The following is a 26,124-nucleotide window of genomic DNA, read 5'->3' as shown; positions in this document are numbered from 1 at the left end:
AGGTGTAAAGAAAAATCTCCTTTTTAACTCAATGTCTCATCATTTCCATTGTTGCATATGACAGCACAAAATACTTTGTGGGTCATTAGGGTTTTTCCTCAACCACTATAAAAGCCATTAAAAAGGGATCTACACAAGCCACAGCTCAGGAACGATGTTTGCATGCAAACTGATTCATAGCAGTATATTTATACTTGAGCTGTGACAGAAAGAAAACCCCAGATCACGCAATCTGAAACTTCAGTTCCCCAGATTCATTGCCTCAGCCAAAAAACGCCCTGCAAATGCCTGCACTGTCTCAATCTGAAATAAAAACAACAAACAATCTTTTAAATGAGACTTTATTGAAGGACAGAGGAAACGCTGCAGCGATCAACACGCAAGTACCCCAGTCCCCCAACATTTTTTCGTAATAGTGCGTAGTGAAATGAACACAGGTTACAGGTCAAACTGTGTGGAAGAAGCTTTAAAACACTGCCAGGCTCAAGTTGTGATGGTAATGTTGAGTACTATTGAGCCATCTGTCAGTCTTGTGAATAAGTTAAGATGAATATAAATATTTCTGAGAAACACCTCAAACATTTTGTTCATTCAAGAATCTCAGAATAAAAGGCATCATAAAATTACAATACTTTGTTACGATACATTGGTTTTGAATAAAAGTTCTAGCAAAGTATATGTATACAATTTAATATAAGGCATTATATGTATTATATTCATAGTTAACAAACATCATAAATTCCTCGACAATTTCATTTTAAGAGGTAGACGACGCAGTTTTGTTCTGACAACACACTATACTTTTTTTTTTTTTTTACGTTTTAGGCTGCGGTCATCTGCAGTACTATATTTAGCCACAAGAGACCACAATCCAACAGTTTTTCTCTTGGTTTCTTGTGCTACGTATTGTGCACATCAACTAAAATAAAATATGAACTGGGCCAAGATTGCATATTTCTCATACTTCCAAGGGATCCATTTGCATAAATGAAACCATACATAATTGTAAGCATAGTAAGGCAACAGAACTGCTGGGACATTAAATAATGAATATTAAGGAATGATTTGAAACGGTCAGATTGTAATTCTGCGGCCATCAGTCTCTCACAGCTTTCTCATAGTCTCTACCTCACTTTAAAAGGTGTTTGTTGTCTCTTGAAGCTGTAATGTTGGCCAGAACAGATAAGAGCAGGCAACGGTGAGCACAGATGTATGTTGGCTTCCTCTGAGTTACCAGAGGACTGGACAGTCAAGGTTAGTGAATCCAGGGGCTTTCCTTAAGTCCCAGTAAGTGTTGTTGCTCACCCAGGTGTCATCTTTGGACTTCCTGTTGGTGATAAAGCAGAAATCAGTTATAACAACTTGGATTTGGACCCCACACACTGGCCATGCATAACTCCCTTTGGAGTGGATTTTGTGCTTTGTAGCTTTGCAGACCTTTTTCATGCTCAAACAGCAACAGTAAAACAGAAAAAAAAGAAAGTAAAAAGGATAGTTAGCTCATACTGGAAGAATCGAGGTTGATGTGTTATTTGGTTCTCTTCCAGGACTTTGCGTCTCTCTCGCTGCAGCTGTTCGATCCTCTGCTTCTGCACCTCTGCAGATTCAACGTTCCCTTCCTCCAATAACCTGCATGCGCACATAAACAGTCTCATGTGAAATCCATTTGTCCTTGCATAAACAGAGTGATGCAGTGATGTCATTGTCTGGTGTCCCTAACGGTTTAGTATGGTCCCGGATGTGACACATTTAACTCCAACCATGGATTTCAAAATTACTGGTAGTTTTGGTGCAACGTTTTCTATCAGTAGAATATCGTTTCAAATCGGTATGCGAGTTGCAAATCTATTAATCTTCCAATGTCAATAACTTACCTCATGAATATTAATTTGATCATACTCATGAGTGTCCACTCATAACTTAATGAATATTCATGGTATATCAATTTTAATATTGGCATTCCAGGTTCTGCTGAGATATTGAAATTAGTATCGACAATTGTCCATATTCCTTAGCATTGGTATCATCCACTGCTGTGATGTTGTTGTTTAGTAAAAGTATTAAAATAATTAATTGAAATAAAGATGGAATAAAATAAAATATAAATATTGGACTTGGCAACTGACTGAAATAAAATAAGTTTGAGTTGTAAAGTGCTAATTACTAAAACTAAAACTGAAAAAAAAGAAGAAAAAAAGACAAAAAATAAGTAAACCTAGTCATTCAAAATATTACAAAGATAATTTAAGTTAAGATAAGGTTAATTAAGTTAAACCTTATTTTAGTTAAGGTTTCATTCACTTTATCATTGTTAATTTGACTTTAGTTTCAATTTATTTAGGTTTTATTTTAATCTTAAAATGTAGGGCTTCCAATGTTAATGCACTAACTGGTATCATTTAAAAATGTTTAGTAGCATTACATTTCTCAGCACAGTCTAGTGTTATTGCTATAGTGGCATTTTCAAGTTCAAGTTTTGTAATATATTTTGTATGAAAGTATTTTATTTTATTTGAGTTATGTTAGTTTTTATTTTCACTTGACTGAACGAAAATGTTTTCATATAACCTTTCATTGGAAGCCAAACAATATGAATATAGGTTTTTACCTCTGGTCGAGTCGTAGTCTGGTGTCCGTGGGTGGAAGATGTGGTTTGGTAAGAGGGTCGAGCTCATTGAGCTCCATAGCAAACTTAGTGAAACCATAGTACTGCTCATAATCAGGAGGCATGGAATCTGTACACAAACATAAAAGCAGATGATAAATAGTTTTTATTTCAATACATTCTGAAATATTAAGCAAATGAATCAATAACTACTAAACACTGGTAACTATATTGTCTGTGAAATACATCAGCTAGCAGGCAACAGTAAAATGGAGCACATCAATTGGGGCAGACTGTGTGTGTGTGTGTGTGTGTGTGTGTGTGTGTGTGTGTGTGTGTGTGTGTGTGTGTGTGTGTGTTTCCTACTCGTCCTCCAGATGCAGGTAGCAGAGGGTGGGCTGCCGCAGTACATGCCCTCGTGCCATTTCCCAAACAGCTTATGGACGACTTTTCCTTTGTGGTCTGTGATAGCTCCCTCCACCTCGTTCATGGTGGAGTTCCAGTACTTCGCCTGCAAAGGACATAGACATGTTTGAGCAGAGCACCTCTGAACAAAGAAGTGTGTACATATTTAGATGAGACCACCTGGGTTAAGTATGCTGATACTGAACAAATGAGTGAAAATACCGAATCAATTCACCATTAAGGTCTTGCTAATGTGGCATTATAAAGAACTGTGACATTTAACAGTAACTGCTGCAATCAGGTCAGATGAAGGGGATTTCCAGCAGATGTCATACTTGAGTCAGATAGTGAACTTAACTAATCTCATAGGGGATGAACCATGAATAATTATCTGACTTATGCAGAATCTCATTCTGTCCTGTTTCTTGTTTGATCCTGCTCTCCTTTGCCCTAATTGATCTTTTCTGTCTTTCCTTCACCTCTCAGCAAAGCCTAAGCCGTTGTCCTTGAAGCCTGCTGGAAGTCTTTGAAGACCTCAGCGTCTGAGTTGTGTTATCTTAACTGTGCCACACAGATCCCTCATTAGATGCTAAAGAATGCGGCGCTCTCTGAAAGGCCAGAAAGAGATGACCGACATGTTTTAAGTCCTACAAGTGTGGAGGATGTCTGACTGTCAAACATGGCAGGGCAGAATAACAACTGGTCCAATTCTATGGAAGCTTTTTATCTCGCAATTCAGACTTTATAATTCACAATTCTGAATTTATAGCTAAAAATTCTGAGAAAGAAAGTCAGAATTGCAATTGTAAACGCAATTCTGACTTTATTTAAATCTAAACTAAGAATTACAATAAAAAAGTCAGAATTGTGAGATATACACTTGCAATTGCAAGAAATAGTCAGAATTGCAATATTTAAACTTGCAATTCTGACTATTTTTTGCAAATGCAAGTTTATATCTCATACTTTATAACTTTTTTCCTCACAGTTCTGAGTGTATATCTCACAATCCTGAGTTTATATCTATATCTAAAAAAAGTCTGAATTAGTCTGCACGATCTCTGAACTAATTCCTCTTTCACGTCTCCATGCACTTGGATGGACACATACAATTTTTTTTTAATTATTTGTCAAAATACCCGTCTCGGCAAGTATTCTAGTAAACAGTTGGTTATGTCTTGTTATGTCTTACAGTTGGTAAGTGAACGTAAAGAGTTGCAAAAGAAATTGTGTATCATTATATTGGATCTGTGTATGAGGTCTTAAAGTGACAGCACCCTATAAATACCTGGTGTTGTCTGTCATTAATGTTAATCAAACAACAAAACACAGCTTTAACAAAGATTAGTCTATATTCAATTTATATTATATAAAATTTATAGTCAACATAGTGTTATTTTATATTTAATTATTACATTTATGTACCCAAAATGAATACAACCGTTAGACCTAACTTTATTTGTAACTTTGTTATATTGTATTTATCTATGCTTGTAATTAGAGTATTTGTTCTTTTTACTGACTGTTCACTTGCCTTTAAAAATGTTTTAACTTAATTAGTTAGGCTAGTAGTTTTGGCTGTGGTATTGGAGTACTTAAAGGAGTCATGAACTGGATTGTTTTATTATTTTATAATGTTGCCTGGGGTGCCCTTATAATGTTAGTATGATTTTTACATCAAAAATTGTCATAATTTATAAATAAAAGCCATTTTTCCAAGCCTGATTTCAGCCTCAGATTTGAACGCTCTGTTTTAAGGGGCGTGTCTGCTGTGAGACTGCAGTGCAAACGCCCACTGCTGTGATTGGCTGACATGCTTGCATATGAAATAGCTAGTAGTATTACATGAACTCTGTCGAAAACTTTTACTACGTTTTTACTATTACAGCTATCGAGATTAACAAATCGTGAAAAGTATCGTTTAAAGCATTATATTTAAATCTATTCCATCACATGAAAGGTTGCAGCATGATGAGCACTGACTGAGCAGATGACAGACAGTCTGTTGATCGCGTGAATAAAGATCTTATCATTGCAACGCAATTTTTGTAAAATGTTTAGCACAGACACCTAAGCCAGTGGGGAGGGTTGTAGGAACCACGTCATTAAAATGAATTTAATCCACTGGTCCCTGATAGCTTGGTCCGTTCTTGGGAGAGAAAAAACATTTCCATGTTGATTCTGGCAGTCGACAACAGAGCAACTCACGTGTGCACCACGTTTCTGCATCTTTCACGGTCGAGTGCGTACTTCGAATCGGAATTCATGGCTGCGCTCGACTGAATATGAGGGGGAGAGGGTCAGGGCGGGCTTCCTGCAGCATAGGTCTGCGGTGTCCATATATGGTATATCCTGCGCCGACTTGACGTTAAGTCGGCGCAGAAATTAACATCACGTATTTGAGTGCGCGTGCACGTGGGCTGGTTGACGAACCCAGGGGTAAACAAACGCTTCACTTTTAAATATCGGCTTCCCGGCCAGTGTATAATCGTTAGGCAATCATAACATACATTTTTTCTCGTGGAAAAGTGAAAATTACAGGTCATGACTCCTTTAAAGTGAGCTTTAAGCAATAAATGGAAAGCAAAGTTGTCCCCCCCAACATATCAGAATAGATGGGATGGAGAAGCAGCTGACCTTGATGAAGGTGACTTTACACTGGCATTTCTCACTGTTGTAGTTTTTGATGGAGATTTCACCATAGTGCTCGATCCAGCGCTGCCCACTTAGAATGTTGTGGATACATGATGTCACCTTATTCCATTCATAATGATCCCCAAAGCTGCAGGAGAGAGTAACGTGTGAGTGTGTGTCTACTGTCAATTCATAATTAGCCTGGTTATTAGTGTTAGTTTAAATTAGTGTTTAGGATAATATTAAACTAGTCAAACAGTGGATTTTAAGCAAACATAATTGTTGTGCATTAAATTGATCAAAAATGACAGTAAAGACATTTATAATGTAACAAATATTTATATTTCAAATAAATGCTCTTCTTTTGTACTTTCTATTCATCAAAGAATCCTGAAAAAAAAGTATCATATTTTCCACAAAATGATTAAGCAGCACAACTGTTTTTGTCACATTTTGTCCAACTGCTCTGTATGGACCAGGAGCAGCAGTCCCTCGGGGTCCACACTTGAAAATTTCAACATCTGCTATACAAACTTTCCTGACCGCTCCTTGTGCACTTTCTACCTCACAAGTCTGAATGTGGAAACGAAAGCATGCCTATCCAAAAGCAGCCAACACTATCTGCCTAGCAGAGGATTCCAGCCCCACTCCGAGCCAGAGACAAGCCAGCCATCACCCCCATGCACAGACATGAAACCAGAGCCCACTGTAGACCGAGGGCTTGATTCTGCCATGATTCACAAGCCAGAGCCTGAAATGAGGACGAGCCAACCATGATCCCAGAGCCCGAGCCCCACTGTGAGTCTGACGAGGTGTGTGAGCCGGCAACAGCATGTGTCATCATGGGACAGCTAATGGAGTTGGAGGGAAAGGAGGAAGACCCTGCCCACACTCCCACTTCTGAGCTGAAGCTGATATTTTATGACTTAGAAGAGGATGCTTACCTTAACCTCCCATCCCCGATGTTCCCGTCCGCCACAAAGTCTTGAGTGTCCCTGCTGGTTCCGCCCAGCCCAATGTCTCCTGTGTCTCCAGAGTTCCTGGCCAGCCTTACACCTTTTCTTCGAAAGTCAGCCAGTCCGTTAGCCCTGCCTCCATTTTTTCCCTTCAGCCCCTTGGCTTCTCCTATAACACCACTCTGTGTGGATTTGCCTCGAATCTGCAGGTCTCCAGTATCGCCCAAGCAAGTGGATCCCCCGGCTCCGCCTCTAGCCACTGATCCCATCAGTCCACCTCGGATCCGCTCTCCCTCCCTTGGCTCCACCAGATACCATTGTCCTTGCAGCTCCACCGGGCTCCTTCGTCCCTCCAGCTCCGCATTGGTCAGACGTCAACCTGCCTCCTCCACGAACTTACGAACCGTCTGCTGCGCCCTGTCTCTCCACCCCTTTGGCTCCATCTGGCTCTGCCTTCCCTTCAGCTTCACCTCAGTGCTCAGACACCCTAGCTAAACCACGGAAGCGCGTCGCTGCAGCTCCGCCTTGCCTCCAGGACCATCGGTGTTGCCCAGTCCCATCTGTTCTCCGTCTGAGGCTAGGGCTCCACTTCCATCGGCCTAGTCTCCGTCAGTCGTCCCCTGGTCGGTGTCGTCAGCCAAGTCTTTTTCATGGCTTCTCCCTGCCTCGACTCCACCGTGGGACATCGTCCTGGCTGTCCTCTGGGTTCCGGCCTCACTACTTCTGCTCCTGGATCTGCTCCTCCCACCGTCATCGCCACCTCGGTTTTTCCCACCGTCATCTTCCCCTGTTTCCTGTCCTTCGCCTGCTCCACGTCCTTGGACTTGGACAGCCACCACCTTGGACTGTTACGGCGCAAGGACGTGCCTTCCAGGACAGGGGTGTAATGTCACGTGTAGCCTATTTTGGTTCTTTTTTCCTCACAGTTCTGAGTTTATATCTCGCAATTATGAGTTTACATCTATATAAAAAAAAAAAGTCAGAATTACGAGTTATAAACTTGGAACTGCAGGATATAAATTCAGAATCGTGAGATATAAACTCACATTTGCATGAAAAAGAATCTCTATATCTGATTTGAGAGTTAGTTTCCATGGTTCTTAATTAGTTAAAACCTGCTCTGTTTCAGTTAATTATCCCCTGTGTATTTTAAACCCTCAGTTTCCAGTGTTCCATTGTCTGTTCTCGTCTAAGTTTACATGGTTGTGTTCGCTATTCTGCAGCTATTTCCTGAGTTTTAGTTTGTGTTAAAGACTTGTTTTTGTTCTTACTCCTTCATTGTGCGCATCCTCTACACCCATGCCTGACAGTTTTCAACATTGACAATAATAATAAATGTTTCTTGAACACCAAATTAATAATATTTTACAATATTACCTTTTTTTTATCAATTAATTGCAGTCTTGGTTAGCATAAGAAACTATTCTATATGTAAGTGTAGGAATTGAGACTCTAATTCAGAAGACTGTGTCATTTTGTGCATCAGCTAGTCTAGCTAAGCAGGTTTAAGACAATGCACGCTTGTAAGAGATGATCACAGCTAAAGGAAGAATGTTGTCAACTTTAGGCAGTTTAACAAGACAAATGGGTTTCAGAGATGGCACATCTTGAATGTCACGAGGAAAACCATGAGTTAACGCCAAAGGGGGGTTTAATTCCCAGGACTTAAAACAGACCTTCTTCTTAAGACCCCTTGGTAACCTCTGGAACGCAGGACTGAAATCATCTCTAAAATCCACAGAGACTGCCTTTACATATCAAAATGCATCAGATCATTCCAAAACAAGGCTAGACAGACTTATAATCAAATGTCATTTCATTGCATAATGTCTGTAACCCACACTTTTGAATATCACTTTGTAATCACTCTTGTTTATGTTGTTTATGTCTTTTTGATAACTATTTATTAATAGTTCATAGAAAGCATGGAGTGCTCGGCATCAGCGTGAATGGTTTTCCATTTTTCAAATTATGGTATAAATCAAATCGGTTTAAAATATCATATTCGTATTATAGAAATGATGTCTAAATTATCCTCTGCTAAAGCGGGAAATTTAAGAGCCCATGTGACTAATAAGATGACAACTATAATGTATGTGAGAGGAGGAAAACCCTGCACCAAAGATGATACCTAATTAGACAGAACTCTTCCAAAGTGTAGGACAAACATCTGAGTTTAAAAACTCAGTACACAAACAAAGCATTAAATGCGATCAGATCAGATTTGGGAGACCTGTAAAATGGGTTAAGACTGCAGCAAGCCATCTAACTACTCTCGTCTCACTTCTTTTTTTTTCTTTACTTAGTTACTTTCCTTTTTCTATTGAGTCTCACTGTGTACGTTTTTTTGCCGCAAAGATTCAGTCAACGACTATACAGTCTTCACTCGTCTCAAACTTCAAACTTAAGCCACGAGACTCCGCTTCCATTCATCCGCCAACATACCAACATGATTGGCCTCCCAAGACGTCACTCCAGAATCGACAAGACCTCCAATGTATCAAAAAACCTGGGAAATCCCTTCCAGAAAGGATGCCACAGAAGGGAATCCCCATCAAAGACACAAACAACAAAAGCAAGTAATGCCTCCAGATCCTAGACTGATATGCACGTAGAAGGGTTAAATTAATGATTGATGGTTCATTCAGGTCATGTCTTATAAAGTGCATATATTGCTAGAAACTTAGGATTTCATCATTTTACTCTCTTAAAACGTATTCTTTCCTCGCTTTCTTTCTTTCGGCATGTGTGAATGTGTGTGTGAGTGTGTATATGTGTTAGATATTAGTTTTTTATGTGTCTGAATAGTCAATAAAGTCTTGCTTGTATTTAAAGAGAAGTGTCTTGTGTTATGTGCTTAAGAATTTAAGGTCTTAAACTGCTGATCTTGTTACTGTGCTAACAAATAGTCACTATACTTTTCACTATAGTTTGGATATTAATATCCGCTACAGAGTTGATAGTAACGATCCGTTCTATTGAGCGTGGGTTTGTTCGGCCATAAAAATAAGTGATTCTTTCAAAATTCCTTATAAATTAATTAATAATTCCCTTTGAGCTAAAGTTTCCTTTACATAAGGAATAATGCACATTCATGTTGACCACTGACTCTTATTATATGGCTACTGATTTTTATTGTGTAAGAAGAAAGAGACCTTGGAGTGATACGAGAGATATTAAACTAGCACATCTATTTAAGAAATCAGATCCCTGCGATAACAAATGTCAATTAAACAGTTTAGCAGTTATAGCAGTCAAAAATATAAGAACACAGAATGCAATGATCGACTATGAAGTATTTCAGAGAGCCGTGCAATATATCAGCTTTATACGGCTTTAAGTACTTGCGAGAGACACATTTCTAAAACAATACAAAGGTAAATCACCAAAACTATAACACTTCACTACCATTACTAACTTTTACATTATGAGCTGAATTGGGCGGACAACACTTAGCTCTATTCATAGAATCAAAGGATCTGTAAAACATGTAGAACAGTGAAAGCAACGCAACCCACTCATCACAAACAGTCCGTCATCATATGTCATTACAATGTGTGCAGCTGAATAACTGGCTGCTGTTGTCACTGACAACTTCAACACCTCGCTGCCCCAGTCTGCTGTTTCCAGGAAAGATAAAAGCTCCATTGCTTAGGGAGAATGAGGACACTGACAACATCAACCACAGCTGCTGCTATAATTTGGACAGTGCCATCATTCAAGACACCAATTATTACCCAGACTACAATCTGTTCTCACCTCTATGGTCTACATAGCCCAAAGCTCCAAAGCCCGTTCACACCAAGAACGATAACTCTAAGGATAACTATATTAGTGTCCACACCAGTGGATGAAATTGTTCTGTAAGTGATTCCAGTGATATCGTTTCTCTGTGTTGTTATCGTTATAGATTAAGGTCGTAGCTAGGGGGTGGCCGTGGACACCATTGACCTAAGCTTGGCCACCCCGCTCACAATCGCTGTTTCTCTTTTTTTCTTGACAAGAATTGAGTTTATTTAAATGTAGTCTGTTTACGACTACAAGAAACGGGAGACTTTTTAGACACACTCTAACTTCGCCTCAGTGCCAGGAGTCAAACGACCGTGGAAAAGGTACAGGGTGCCGAGGGAGCTTGAGTAGATCAACAGTGAACGGCAAACAGTAGATATACGAGATTGTGAAAGAGTTATTACAACATGATTAAATATGTTAAACATTCAATGTTAAATTTTTTAGTTTTAAGTTTTTGAAACAGACCTTACAGTCTAACTAAATGAAGAGTTTATTGATTATATAAAATTAAATGAAGGTTGACGGCTTTTTATATTTTTCTAAAAACTGTTTACTCGAGTGCCTTGAATTGTTGACTAATCTTTGAACTATGTAGTCATCTGCATGTCTCATCCATGAGGATGCAATAATGGAGAGCAAGCTATTGGGAGTTTTGAGAACCAGAACCATCTGGCTGAGCAAGTTGAACTTTAGCTATAGTGTGAACTTCTTTTCTAATAATATGCCTGGAGATGAGGAATAACACAAAAACTGTACAGTTAAGTTGTAGGCACTAAAACATCCAGTTCTTTATAGTCAAACTCATTTTGATATAGAAATAATGAAGATTTCTGTGCCACCCAAGACTGGTTGTATATTTTTAGAACTTTCTTTATTGTTATAGTTATCGTCCTTGGTGTAATTATCTGGTGTTATCTGTCCTGTAACATGTATTTGGAACTGTCAATTAATCTGATAATAACATATATTTATTCTGCTCATTACATTTACAATCAAAACTTGTTTTACTGCATCATCATGTATGCACATTATGATCATCATGTATGAGAGAACATCAGTCTGTGAGTGTTTACTTTTCCCAATAGATTTTAGCGCGGTTCTTTGTTGCTAGGAAACTTTGTTTTCTTTACTGTGTTTTACTCTGGTAAAACACGCGCCAACGTGGCATTTGTTTGTGTGTCGTGACTTTTGAGTTTCGCTTGGCTAAATAGTAGGGCGTGGCCAAAGCCAGTTAAAGTATTTATTCTACCCATCTGCTAGTACTTGTTAGAAGAAGCAGTCGAACAACAGGAGAGAACATCAGTCTGTGAGTGTTTACTTTTCCCAGTAGATTTTAGCGCGGTTCTTTGTTGCTAGGAAACTTTGTTTTCTTTACTGTGTTTTACTCTGGTAAAACGCGCGCCCATGTGGCATTTGTTTGTGAGTGACTTTTGAGTTTCCCTTGGCTAAATAGTACGGCGTGGCCTGCTGTATTCAATAACGAGGTATTAGGCGTGTATAAAATAGGTTAGTGCACCACGGCAGCCCTCGTGTGAAGACCAAAGAGTGTAAAAATGTTATCCTTTACCACCTCTGTGTGACAACAGCTCATTTGAATCATATTCAAGTACCATCACTAGCCCTATTAAAATCCATTTTGTAGTTGTATATCGTCCCCCAGGTCAGCTTGGCAGCTTCTTGGAGGAGCTTGATGTGCTACTCTCATCCTTCCCTGAGGATGGTACTCCTCTCATAGTTCTTGGAGACTTCAACATCCACCTAGAAAAACCTCAGGCTGCTAATTTCCACACTCTGCTTGCCTCATTCGACCTCAAACGAGTATCTACTGCGGCTACTCACAAATCAGGTAACAAACTGGACCTTATTCTTGCGCTACTGCTCCACTGACCATACACTGGTCACTCCACTGCACACCTCAGATCACTTCCTCCTCACTCTCAACCTCAACCTGCCTCATCCACAGGTCACCTTTCAGCAAAACCTACGCTCACTCTCACCCTCTCGCCTATCCTCTTTGGTCTCATCCACACTTCCTCCTCCTGATCAGCTCTCAACACTAGATACTAACAGTGCAACTGATACTCTTTTCTCCACTTTAACACCCTGCTTGGACAACTTCTGCCCCCTTTCCTCCAGGCCAGCCCGCGCCACACCCTCTGCCCCCTGGTTATCTGATGTTCTCCCATTCTAAACTCAGGAGTGCAGAGAGGAAGTGGTGCAAATCGAAAGATCCTACTGACCTTGGTCTTTATCAATCCCTCCTCTATTCCTTCTCTGCTAATATCTCTACTGCTAAAACGACTTACTATCACAACAAAATTAACAATTCTTCTGACTCTCGCATGCTTTTCAAAACCTTCTCCTCTCTTCTCAACCCTCCTCCTCCTTCATCCTCCTCCTCCTCCTTCATCAACCCTAACAGCTGACGATTTTGCCACATTCTTCATAAATAAAACAACCACCATCAGCGGCCAATTTACCAATCCACAAACTGACACACACATTTTTCCAGCTAACACACACATTCTACCCTCCTTCTCTCTACTTTCAGAGGCAGAAGTCTCCAAACTCCTCCTTTCCAATCGCCCTACCACCTGTCCACTTGATCCTATTCCCACTAACTTACTTCAAGCCATTTCATCCTCAGTTGTACCCGCACTCACGCACATCATAAACACCTCTCTTCACACTGGTACCTTTCCAACAGCATTTAAGCAGGCTCAGATAACCCCACTGCTTAAGAAACCCACTCTAAATCCAGCACATCTGGAAAATTACAGACCGGTATCTCTTCTTCCATTCGTCACGAAAACACTTGAACGAGTTGTTTTCAAACAGATCTCTTCCTTCCTTACACAGAACAACCTCTTGGAAAACAATCAGTCTGGTTTCAAAAGCGGACACTCAAATGAGACTGCCCTGCTCTCAGTAATTGAAGCTCTGAGACTGGCAAGAGCAGCTTCCAAATCCTCAGTTCTCATCCTGCTGGATCTGTCTGCTGCCTTTGACACAGTTAACCACTAGATCCTCCTGTCAATCCTAAAGCTGAAGGGCATCTCGGGAACCGCACTCCAATGGTTCAAGTCTTACCTCTCAGTTAGGTCCTTTAGGGTGTCGTGGAGGAGTGTGGTGTCTAAGACCCAACATCTAGCTACTGGAATGCCTCAGGGCTCAGTGCTTGGACCACTTCTCTTCTCCATCTACATGACATCACTAGGATCTGTGATTCAGAAACATGGTTTTTCCTATCACTGCTACGCTGATGACAAACAACTCTACCTCTCATTCCAGCCTGATGATCCGACGGTAGCTGATCGTATCTCAGCCTGCCTGACAGACATTTCTGGCTGGATGAAGGACCACCACCTTCAACTAAACCTTACCAAGACAGAGCTACTTGTGGTCCCGGCCAACCCAACACTTCATCACAACTTCACCATTCAGCTAGGCTCGTCATCCATAACTCCATCAAGGTCAGCCAGGAACCTTGGAGTTGTAATTGATGATCAATTGTCTATCAGAGCATGCTACACAACTCCTTGTCCAAGCACTTGTTCTATCCAGACTGGACTATTGTAATGCTCTCCTGGCTGGTCTTCCAGCTTGCACTGTCAAACCTCTGCAACTGATCCAGAATGCTGCAGCCAGAGTGGTCTTTAAGGAGCCGAAGAGAGCACGTCACTCCTCTCCTCACAAAATTGCACTGGCATCTCAAAGAGTCAAGTCAAGTCAAGTCAAGTTTATTTGTATAGCGCTTTTCACAATACAGATTGTATCAAAGCAGCTTCACAGTATTAAATTAAAATAATACAACAAAGTTTTTTTCAAGAGGAATTTATTGATTGATAAAATTAAATTAAATATCCCCAAAATATCCCCAACTGAGCAAGCCAAAGGCAACAGTGGCAAGGAACCGAAAAACTCCATCAAGTGACCTAATGGTGTCCTAAAACTCCATCAGGTGACCTAATGGAGAAAAAAAACCTTAGGAGAACCCAGGCTCAGTCGGGGGCCAGTTCTCCTCTGGCATTTATGAGCTAGAGGCCGGATTGTAGTTTGAACTGTAGGATTATAAGAATGCCTGGCTGAAGAGATGCGACTTTAATCTAGTTTTAAACTGGGAGAGCGAGTCTGAGCAACGAACAGTATCAGGAAGACTATTCCAGAGTTTTGGAGCCAAATGTGAAAATGCTCTCCCTCCTTTGGTGGTTTTGGATATCCTAGGTATGACCAAAAGCCTTGAATTTAGTGATCTTAAAGAGCGCGATGGATTATAGGGTGATAGAAGATCCGTTAAATAGACTGGAGCTAAGCCGTTTAGGGCTTTGTAAGTCAGTAGCAATATCTTATAATTAATACGGAGCTTTATAGGTAACCAATGCAGTGATGATAAAATCGGTGTTATATGATCATATTTTCTTGATCTCGTAAGAACTCTAGCGGCGGCATTTTGGACTAACTGTAGCTTGTATATTGAGGATGCAGGACAACCAGCTAATAAAGCATTACAGTAATCCAGAAATGGCACAAGAGGCACAAAATCTCTTTCTCGGACCTTTACCATGACTGTTCCATGCTGGTGGAATGATCTGCCTAACTCAACCAGAGCTGCTGAGTCCGTAGCCACTTTCAAGAAATGGCTGAAGATACATCTTTTTCGACAGCAATTGATCCAGTTATACTAACGCTTTCTCTTCTATTCTATTCTATTATTAAAAAAATTAAAAAACAAAACAAAACATGTACTGCGTTAGATTAAACTGAGAAGGGTCATAGCACTTGCATATTGTTGTCCCACTGTTAGTTTAACTGCTTCTATTGTTCTCATTTGTAAGTCGCTTTGGATAAAAGCGTCTGCTAAATGAATGTAAATGTAAAATGTAAATTAATACTACATGTCTGCTTCTCACAAGTATGCAATAGGCCTGAGGTTTTCAAACTTTTGAATCCAAGGCCCCACGTTTCCATAACAATATTCAAAGGTCCCATGACTTTTCCAATTGTTTGTGATTTAGTGGATAAGGATTAAGGATAAGCATTTTTAAAAATATATTTTTAAAACATCTCTACCTGACAAAATATTGTAGAGCTTGGCATAACTAGAAAAATTTATATTAATTGTCATTCCGTATATATTAATTCACACATGGAGTTTTACGATTTTATTAATTTACATTACTTTTCCAGGTCTAGAAATCACATTTTTAAAATTGGACTTCATCTATCCAGGAAGCCCAAAAACAGCAGATGGGATAGCATGTGAATAATAAATACACAGAAGAACTTACCCAGGAAGAACCACATGAGTACTTCCTACAGGTACAATCTCCATGGACTTTCCCCAGAACTTATTCCTCCACCTCACGTCTGAAATCAGTCATATATAACACAATCAGCTTCACATCTGCAGACATCAGCTAATTTGTACTGACACAATAAGCCTACATTATCACTGTGGTGTTACCTTGCCAAAAGATGAAGTTTTTAGAGTCAGCATGACATGCTGATATGGGGGGATGATGGCTGACCTGGAGGAAGAAAACAGAGCAGCTGTGAGATCCGCACACACACACACACACACACACACACACACACACACACACACACACACACACACACACACACACACACACACGCTATGTTTCTATTCAAAGTTGCAAATTAAAATTCTGTGCAAAATTTTAATTTTGCATAAAACATTTGCGAATAAAGCACCATTTCCATCTCTATTGTTCCTGGGAAATTGGCAAAAATATCTGTAATATAAATGGAAGCTGCTGGAATCGGGGGAAGCCACCGCGGCTCTTTTTTCATAAATTACTTGCGTATCAGAGCGTGCAGACAAAATGCAATAAATGCACTCATGTTATCTTGCGTTTGGAGACGGATGCCTGGTGTTTGGGAACACAATCGTGTAAGACAGTTTTGAGAGGTTGTTAAACCCAAACATGTTGATGACAGACTTTGGCTCAGGCATTTCAGAATGACCAAATATTCTATGCAATGAAGTTGGTCCCCTGGTTAGTCCAGTTTGCAATCACATCCTCTGTTAAGTCAATGTCACGTTAGTTTTTTGTTGTGCTTCCATTGTTGTTTATGCGCATGTGTTCTTATCGGATACATTTTTTTAAATAATTTATATGCATTTTTATCATTTATGGGAATTTTGCCATTTCCATCCAGCGTTTTTTTTTGTTTTGTTTTTATAAGCAAAAATTGCATAAAAATAGGTGGATGGAAACATGGCTACAATCACATACCTGTTCACAAAAACACATCTTACAGGGAGCATCCTACCTGCTCGCCAACAAAGCGAAAGCCTTTGTCTGGACGATCACACTCGTAGGTTTCGCCCAACACTGGATTAAAGGGTTTTCCTCCTGCTCTGTAGTAACTGGAAGCATAGCCAGACACGGCAAATGTAGCGATGTACACCTACAAACAGATCAGTGCACACTTGGTTAGTTATGCGCTGATATATGTTGCCCATTTCATCACACTCTTTATTATGACTTCATTGAAAATATATTATTTCAGACCTGTCCAGTACCCCGGTATTCACGACTAATTTTATTTACATAATCTGGCGTGAAACAAAATATTCAACAAAAAAAAAAAAAATGTAGGAAGACCCAGACTTGTATTTATCCATTAGAAATTTACTGGATCAGGGAAAGTGTGTATTTTTAGACCTGAATGTGACTTTGCATTTCATTGTGGAGGGCGAGTCCTCTTCTGAAACACCGCCAGCACCCGGGAGGCTTTTTGACAGGTATGTGATAGCTGAAAGTCAAGTTCACCCTCTCTAGAGCATTTTGAAGTATCCCAATGGTAACGCTGCTTTATCAATCCTGTCTTTATTTTATTGCTGTAACCTTTGTTATATTAATATTAACTGGCATTAAATTACTGTGATAAGAAAATCTAGTACACCTTCATTTCCATTCAGTACCAGCATTTTTTTTTAGCCAATCACCTGAGGGAAAATGTGGCCTAGGAGACATCAGCCAAAAAGGAAAGTCATTTCAGAGGCAAAGTAATTAATTTTTTTCCGACTGAAGGCAATTTCTTTTCAATTAAATAATGTGCAATGATGATTCATGCACAATTAGATAAAAAAATGTGCATTAGGAAAGTAAACAGGTAAATTTTGATTTCATATTGACTTAAAATTAAACTACATATGTAAGCATACTGAAAAGCTATAAGACACTAAGCTACCAAGACATTAGTTTGTTGGAAATCCGAAAGCCGAGAGAAAGTATTGCTGTCTTCCTCCAGAGACTAAGACAGAGCAATAATGGATACTCAAAGTGTCATTGGATACAGTAGAGTGCAGCTAACAAAAGCACATTTCCAAGCAGGGAGAATGATTTCTGAACAATAATCATTCTCTCATGTTGAGTAATAGTGGATACTGTGATGATGAGCCTGGATCAAACAGGCTTTCAAAAGAATCACTCTATTCCTAAACAATCACATAAATTAAGCATTGTGACATCATAAATCATACTATGGAAGTGTATGTGTATATTACAATATTAATAGTAAATACAATTTACAATACAATGTAATATTTATAAACACTCACTCTCTCTATTTGTAATTGCAATACATATTTTATTTTAATATATATATTATTTCATGTTTTTTCAATATTATATTATTGTAACAATATGGATTGTTATTAAATTGAACATTACAATATTATTTTTAAGGCTCTTCATTTACACCTGTGACTTAGAGCTTTTGAGTTTCTGTTTTGGCCCTGTTTGACAGTCGTTTTTATGCTTGTATTATGCTTTCTTGCGCAAACTTTGAGCTCTCATCTCTTCTTCAGTGATGTTTTGTTACATTAAAGGTGCTCTAAGTGATGCCGGGAGTGTTGACATTCGAATTGTTGTCAAACAAAACGGAGGCTAGCTAGACCCTCCCTCCTCCTTATCCCGTCTCCTCCCTCCTCCCCTCCCTTCCGGCATAAAGGAAAGTCAAAGTAGTCACTAAAAACAAAGTTAAGTTTTACTGATACTTCATTCAATGTGTAATGTCACCAAGTTAGATAAATGCTTTTATATATTGCAGAACAGAATGCAGAAAAAGAGAAACATTGTCTTAAAATCGTTTCGCCACCTGAGGTTATAACTATAACTATAGCTCCCATACAAGGACGCAATAATAGCAAGATAACGTTAGCTTCGCGTTTCCCAGTGAGCATAAACAACGGCGGCGGCGTAAACAAATTTAGTCAAAGTTGTCAATAGCCTATAAATGAACATTCAAATCCATAACAAACAGTGGGTGAAAACAATAATTCACACAAATTGTTGGCCTACTGTGAATTTGCTTGACCATTTACAATAGAGATTGATCGCTAGCTGCTAGAAACATATATGTTGTATTCACCAAAGTTAACGCTGACTGCATCGTTCTAGCTAATTACATCCTTGTGTTGGTTTGGCGAACATGAACGCCAATTTAGAAAGAAAAATGGATTTACCTGTTCTGTAAAAACAGAGCAACTGAATGTCGGATTGGAAGCCCTTCTGCCGGCGGAGTTCTCGCCACCTTTCGAGGGTTTTTCCAATGTAAATTCGGGACTTCGCTCGTTCCTTATCCTTGTCCCTCTTCTTTGCAATTTGTTCATCGGAACGTCGTCTCTTTATTTGTGTGTCGGCCATAATTCAAACTTCCCTCTTCATGCTTCTCTCTCCTCCACACACCCCCTTCATGTGCACGCGCACTAACCCCCAAACCACACCCCTCAAATACTTCTGGTCGGTGATTGGCTGGAGCACTGTTTGTTGTGTTTCGTGGTGCGGGTGAGCCCAGTTTGTTTTTGTTGCCGTTTGTGGAGCCTGTGGTGTCTACAGAGACCGCGTTTTTTTACAGTGTGTTCAGGGGACAGGCAGCTAGTGGATAGTGAGGAGATGTTTGCTGTATGTGACAAAAAATGTTTTGGCCTAAAAAACGCGTGACATCACTTAGAGCACCTTTAACATTGTAAGGATATGCAAATGTGAACATAAAGCAAAACCAGAACACTTTGCATTCAAAAATGCCAGTCAGAATATCTCCCGAAAATTCATATTTGCACCAGAAATCATTTGGATGGCAACATTTCTTTTTATTTTAATGTGCACGATGATTGTGATAAGCTAAAATATTAAAACAGGTTTAAGTGTATGCATGTTTTTTGAAATCCAAATACTTTTCATATGCAAACAGGTTTGTGCAATTATTCATGCTGTGACCTCTGCCTACCATGCGCTCAAAAGGGTCCTGTGTGTGTGCGGCCTTGTCCAGCAGTTCGCTGTACTCCAGTTCCTCACACAGTCTCTGCAGTGTGTTGAGTGGCTCGTTGAGTTGAACAGGCATGGCTACTTTAGACAGGTCCTTCCCGATGTTGTTCTTCAGTATGTTCCACAGGCTGATGTTGCTGGTATTGGGGCTGGGGGAGGGAAGACAAGACCGCCGCTGTTCTTGAGAACCACCGTTCTCTACACAACCTAAAAAATAAAAAACGTTTGAGGTTCAGGAAATGCATCTAAAATTGATCTCCAGCAATTGTGTCTCTGGAAGTTTCTGTTCTGGCATGTTAAAATTGCTTGTCTGTGCTTTTTCTGAACATACAAAATCCTTCATACAGCTAAAAAAAAGCTGTCAAATTTATGAAATGCAGTATGTATTTCATGTATAACAATGGAATGATAGCAGAATATCAATGACTTGAGGAAAAATGTGGCATTCCCACCAAGGTTCCCTCTAATGTTTTTTTATTAAGCAAAACCTTTTTCTACTGAGCGGATATTTCAGCTACCTAAGCAAAAACGACTCTTATACAGTACCACACCAGTCCTGCAGTTGCAACATCTATTTATTTATTACCCTTGATGTAGCTTGTGATTCTAAATAATATTTCTGAAAATAAGCAGCTAATTCAGAAGTTACTAAATATGAAGCACATCTTGTTTACATGAGATTTTTTTTATACAGTACAGCAGTGCTATTCTTTACTAAGAAATTTAATAACTAATACAATTTTTTTTTAAAAGGCAAAACTACAGAACAGTTCAATATAATATGTCACAATTCTGCAAGAGATAGGACCCAGACGCAAGTGAGCAGATAACCAATAAGGGTTTTTATTAACCAGACTGAAGACTTGAGACAACAGTGAGAGTGAAGCGTGAACCACAGTTCAAACAGTAGGGCAGGGCAGACGACACGACGACAGGCAGGATGGGTGACCACTGAGACGTCAGTAAGATGGTGATGTGAGTGCAATAGAGGCAGCTCCAAAGCAAAGACCAGACAGGAACACAAGGAACTCGTAGCTCGATGTAGATCTCAGATGTTGCACCAGTCATGCCGCCAGGTATCAGAGAGTCAGTGGTCACAGAACCAGAGGCTTGAAACAGGAGCTAGATAGCTGCACCAGTCAGGCTGCCAGGCAGTTAAGAGTCAGTGGCCAAGGGACTCAGGATACAGGGCAGAAACACCCAGAAGAACATACAAGACGACTCAAGACAAGATACAGTATAGTAACAGTTAAGTAGGGATGCACCGAATATTCGGCCACCGAAAGACTTTTATCACCGAAACAATACGGCCGAAATGTTGTGATGACGCAAACAGCAGATACCGCGACCTGCACGTGCTTGTCTGAAGCAACATATCTGCGGTGTGGACGTATTTCAATATATCTGAGAGTGACCCACGGACAGCGATTTTTAAAACACAGACGTCCCAAGTCTTCCAGAAGTTCCGGGAGTCTCCCGCGTATTGATAGCGGCTCCCTGATGCCCGCAAATTAGTTTAAATCTGGTTTAAATCTCCCGGAATCGCGAGCGAGCATGAGCGCGCATACGTAGCGCGCACGTGGCAGAGAGAGGGAGCGAGAGACCTTGCGTGTGTGCAGAGCAGCCGTCATTTCTCAGAGGTGTGTGTGTTTACCTTAGCTGTTTATGGTTTTTGCTACTCACGTCCATGAGCATATAGCTGCAGATATTATTATGGGCTATGGCAGTATTGACCTAAATGCACTTTGGTTTTATGTTTTTGAACATTTCATTTTTAAACCTTTCTGCAGGCCAGTAGGCTTTTACATTATTATTTAATGTACACATGAGTGGGGTCAAGTTAAACATTTAATTTTATACTTTGCAATGTGCTAAATAAATATTTGCATAAAATTTGAATTGATTTATTCTTTGAAACTTTAATATTAATTTATGCAATGCCTTGATTATAGTAAAGTTAGTACACAGTCATAGCCATAAATGCAATGGTACTAATAATTGGCATAATTTATTTCGGTGTTTCGGTTTTCGGCCTTAGTTTCCTCTTTTTCGGTTTTCGGTTTCGGCCAAGAATTTTCATTTCGGTGCATCCCTACAGTTAAGAGAACCAAAATAAACCTGATAAGATAATGACTAGAGAAACTAAAGTAGAGAAATAAATATAACAACAGCAAACTAATGAAAAGAGTAAAACAAAAAAGATCTAAGACCAAAACTGGAATTGCAAAAGAAAAGCAAGTCTTCCACTAGACAGGGAAATAAGAACTGAAGAAAAAAAATAAAAATTCTAAAACAAGAGAACTCAAACTAGATTATAAAGAACAGAGCAAAAGCTAAGGATAATTTCTAGAATACAAACTGGAAAACACCACAAAGTACACACACAAAACGAACCAGCAAGGACATGAGGGAAAGAGGCACAGTATAAAGGGACCAGAGCACATGAGGATCAGGTGAGCACAATTAGTGAAACGAGGACAAGACGTGGACTAAACAAGGGGGCGTGGTAACAGGAAACAAGGAGCCGGGACATGAGAGCACATGGCAAACACAGATCAAGACAGAGCCATGTGCTCAAACACAAGACAAACGTAGAAACATGAAACCACGACAACACAGACAAGGCTTCCAGGGCAGAACCCTGACAGTACTCTAATGGACGCCTCCAGGCGTCCACACTGGGCAAAGGGGGCTACCAACTGGAAGGGCAGACGAGGAACAAAACTTGGGAGTTCCGGGGCATCCAGGAAACACAGGAGGCGGGACTGGGAGGGAGGAAAATCCAGGGGAATAGTTTGAGGCTAACCAGGGAGATGCCGGCTTAGAAAACACATAATGACCAGGTAATACAGTGGGCGGGATGGGTAGAGACAGACTTAGTGGTCTTCCTGGGAAGATGAGCTTGCTCAAATGGTCGGGGCTTGAAAATAGTCTTGGTGTCAGGAATGGTCTTAGGGATGAATCTTTGATTTGGGAAGGAATTAGGAATGAACTCGGGGGGCCATGACCATACTGGCAGGAAGAGTGCATGTCAGGGGAATGTGTTCGAGAGAGACCTTGACAGTCTTAGGCACTGACTCGGAACAGTGTTCTGTGGCTGAAGGGGTATACACGTGACTGGACACTGGGATGTCCCCAAGGGCTGCTGAGGTGCCCTCCAGGGCTTCAGGGACAGACACCAGACCTGACTCGGGAGCGCCCTCCTGGGCTGCACTGGCTTGCTAACGTTGGAGTCAGAGAAGGCTCTTGAATTTGACTCGATGAGAGAGGGATGGCGGTATGGTCACTGCAAGCTGACTCTGGTCGTGTCAGTATCTGCCAGTCCTCGTGGTGATGCAGATAGTTTAAGTTCCAAAAATCCAAAACTCCCAGTTGCTTCATCTCCCACTGTGGCAAGGGATCATCCAGGCAGAGGTTAAAAGCAACCTTGAGGGCCGCATCATTGTACTCAAGGCCTTTAGCCATAGTCCAGAAGAACTGGGCAAAAGACTGCACATCTCTGCCCTGCTGGTGAAGCGATAACAAACCCTGCTGGAGTGCCAGTCTCTCTTGGGCAGTTGTGGGGGGAACTACACGGATGCTCATAGCTGGGTCCTGTGTTTGCTGGTTTGTTCTGTCACAATTCTGCAAGAGATAGGACCCAGACGTAAGTGAGCAGATAACCAATAAGGGTTTTTATCAACCAGAAGACTTGAGACAACAGGGAAAGTGAAGCGTGAACCACAGTTCAAACAGTAGGGCAGGGCAGACGACACGACGACAGGCAGGATGGGTGACCACTGAGACGTCAGTAAGATGGTGATGTGAGTGCAATAGAGGCAGCTCCAAAGCAAAGACCAGACAGGAACACAAGGAACTCGTAGCTCGATGTAGATCTCAGATGTTGCACCAGTCATGCCGCCAGGTATCAGAGAGTCAGTGGTCACAGAACCAGAGGCTTGAAACAGGAGCTAGATAGCTGCACCAGTCAGGCTGCCAGGCAGTTAAGAGTCAGTGGCCAAGGGACTCAGGATACAGGGCAGAAACACCCAGAAGAACATACAAGACGACTCAAGACAAGATACAGTATAGTAACAGTTAAGAGAACTGAAATAAACCTGATAAGATAATGACTAGAGAAACTAAAGTAGATAAATAAATATAACAAAAGCAAACTAATGAGAAAAGTAAAACAAAAAAGATCTAAGATCAAAACTGGAATTGCAAAAGAAAAGCAAGTCTTCCACTAGACAGGGAAATAAGAACTGAAGAAAATAACTATAACTAAAATTAAAATTCTAAAACAAAAGAGAACTCAAACTAGATTATAAAGAAAAAGAGAAAAAGCTAAGCAAAACAGAGAAAAACTAAATAGCAACAAGGATACTCTGATACCGGGAAAGATTAAAAAAAAACTAGATTAAGCGCTAAGATAATTTCCAGAACACAAACTGGAAAACACCACAAAGTACACACACAAAACGAACCAGCAAGGACATGAGGGAAAGAGGCACAGTATAAAGGGACCAGAGCACATGAGGATCAGATGAGCACAATTAGTGAAGCGAGGACAAGACGTGGACTAAACAAGGGGGCGTGGTAACAGGAAACAAGGAGCCGGGACATGAGAGCACATGGCAAACACAGATCAAGACAGAGCCATGTGATCAAACACAAGACAAACGTAGAAACATGAAACCACAACAACAGAGACAAGGCTGCCAGGGCAGAAACTATATAATATAATATAATATAAAACTGAGATGGTTTGTGATGATAAAGTGTTTTTTAGTACAGTAATTTATTGGCTACAAGGAGCATAAAACTATCAAAATTAAATGTTAATCTACTGCATGTGATTTTGTCCATATCAAGGGTGTTCAAAATATATAATATAATATAATATAATATAATATAATATAATATAATATAATATAATATAATATATAATTCTTCAAAACATGAAGACTTTTTTCTCATGTTTTTGTGTTCCCCTATTGAGCTCTTTAGGACATCATTCATTGACGTATTCCAACAGTGACAGTTCATTCTGTCTATGAAACCAGTAAACCGCATTCACCGGTTCTAACTCGGCAGCTTTAATAACTCTACAGCAGTTGACCAGAACACTGCGATTATTTCTCATTCACTAGAACACAATCAAATGGCTTTCCCCACATATTTTGCATCTCCCTTCTGCACAGCATCTCCCTTTCTGTGTGGGTGCGACATCATAAGCGTGCAACTTAGAGGGAACATTACCCACCTGCATTGAGTCTCTCATTCTCTGCCTCGTTGCTGAAGTTATCCATGGACACGTTGTCACTGATGTCACTGATATATGAGTCATCTTCCGAAGGCTAGCAGGAAACCACACATCATCATTACAGGTGTTTGGCTCTCTGACAGTATAAATTTATCAAAGCCTGTCTATTGACCATCTAGCAACTGAAAAACATTAACATATGGATCTCTCTGCACCCTCTAATAAACCACATTATCAAAACGATGAAGATAAAGCAGACTTTAGTGCGTTTGTGTGTCCATCACTCCAGTAGAGTAGATGAAGGAAGTTTTTCGGGGTTCTAATTGTCACAGAAGCCAATTTCTTCATGAGGTATTTTTAGAGAGAAGCAATTATCTCAATTTTCATATTACTTCTGCTACAGGAGATGCTTGAGCAGGTCGACCTCAATGTCAGAGAGACAGAAATGAAGTTAGAGAGAAAGCAGGGATGGCAGGCAGGCTGGTTCCTCTAGCTGTGGAATGTCACCCGTAGCACTTATTACATGTTTAATATAATTAGTCCCTTCCTCTCTCTCTAATAGGGTGTTTAGCTCAATGTCTGCCTGAGGTGAAGGGGAGAGCAGAGGCAGCTGGTTTCTTGAGCAAGTGCAGTAAATGAAATATTTGATGATTTGGTAAAGCTAGGCAAAATGTATCAGTCTGTCAAGCTATTTAAAAAACCTGAAACTATATTATATAACCTACTTATGACTCATTTCGGTCATAGTGCCCAAGTGTGATGATACTCATATGTGACCCAGGATCACAAAACCAGTCACAAGTCGCACGGGTATATTTGTAGCAATAGCCAACAATACATTGTATGGGTCAAAATTATCGATTTTTCTTTTATGGCAAAAATCATTAGGATATTAAGTAAAGATCATGTTCCATGAAGATATTTAGTAAATTTCCTACCGTAAATATATAAAACATCTATTTTTGTGAGTGAATGCAGCACAATCGTGAACATAAATGGACAACTTTAAAGGTGATTTTCTCAAATGTTTTGATTTTTTTGCACCCTCAGATTCCAGATTTTCAAATAGTCGTATCTCGGCCAAATATTGTCCTATCCTAACAAACCATACATCAATGGAAATCTTATTTATTCAGCTTTCAGGTGATGTATAAATCTCAATTTCAGAAAAATTCACCCATGTAACTG

General features: G+C 40.0%; 1 protein-coding gene and 1 long non-coding RNA gene across 2 annotated transcripts in view; both read right to left on the bottom strand.

The window, feature by feature from the left end:
* Positions 1-323: 323 nt before the first annotated feature.
* Positions 324-26,124, bottom strand: part of osbpl3b (oxysterol binding protein-like 3b) — an 88,638-nt gene continuing 62,837 nt past the window's right edge. The window contains exons 13-22 of the mRNA XM_082150292.1: positions 24,937-25,030; positions 19,654-19,898; positions 16,690-16,827; positions 15,857-15,920; positions 15,681-15,759; positions 5,648-5,792; positions 2,972-3,116; positions 2,609-2,735; positions 1,507-1,629; positions 324-1,327 (exon numbers count right to left, since the gene is read on the bottom strand). Of these exons, the coding sequence (XP_082006418.1) occupies positions 1,231-1,327; positions 1,507-1,629; positions 2,609-2,735; positions 2,972-3,116; positions 5,648-5,792; positions 15,681-15,759; positions 15,857-15,920; positions 16,690-16,827; positions 19,654-19,898; positions 24,937-25,030 (1,257 nt within the window). The 3' untranslated portion in view covers positions 324-1,230. The remainder of the gene's footprint in view (positions 1,328-1,506; positions 1,630-2,608; positions 2,736-2,971; positions 3,117-5,647; positions 5,793-15,680; positions 15,760-15,856; positions 15,921-16,689; positions 16,828-19,653; positions 19,899-24,936; positions 25,031-26,124) is intronic.
* On the bottom strand, positions 9,298-14,905 carry LOC309484300. The gene is made up of 2 exons (XR_014200836.1): positions 11,849-14,905; positions 9,298-11,595 (listed from the first exon to the last, which is right to left on the bottom strand). It is a non-coding gene; the product is annotated as an uncharacterized lncRNA (long non-coding RNA).

Source organism: Leuciscus leuciscus (genome assembly GCF_965113295.1).
Source record: "Leuciscus leuciscus genome assembly, chromosome: 20".
NCBI lineage: Eukaryota > Metazoa > Chordata > Actinopteri > Cypriniformes > Leuciscidae > Leuciscus > Leuciscus leuciscus.
The sequence above is the reverse complement of the archived record's forward strand: the minus strand, read 5'-3'. Positions and strand labels throughout refer to the sequence as shown.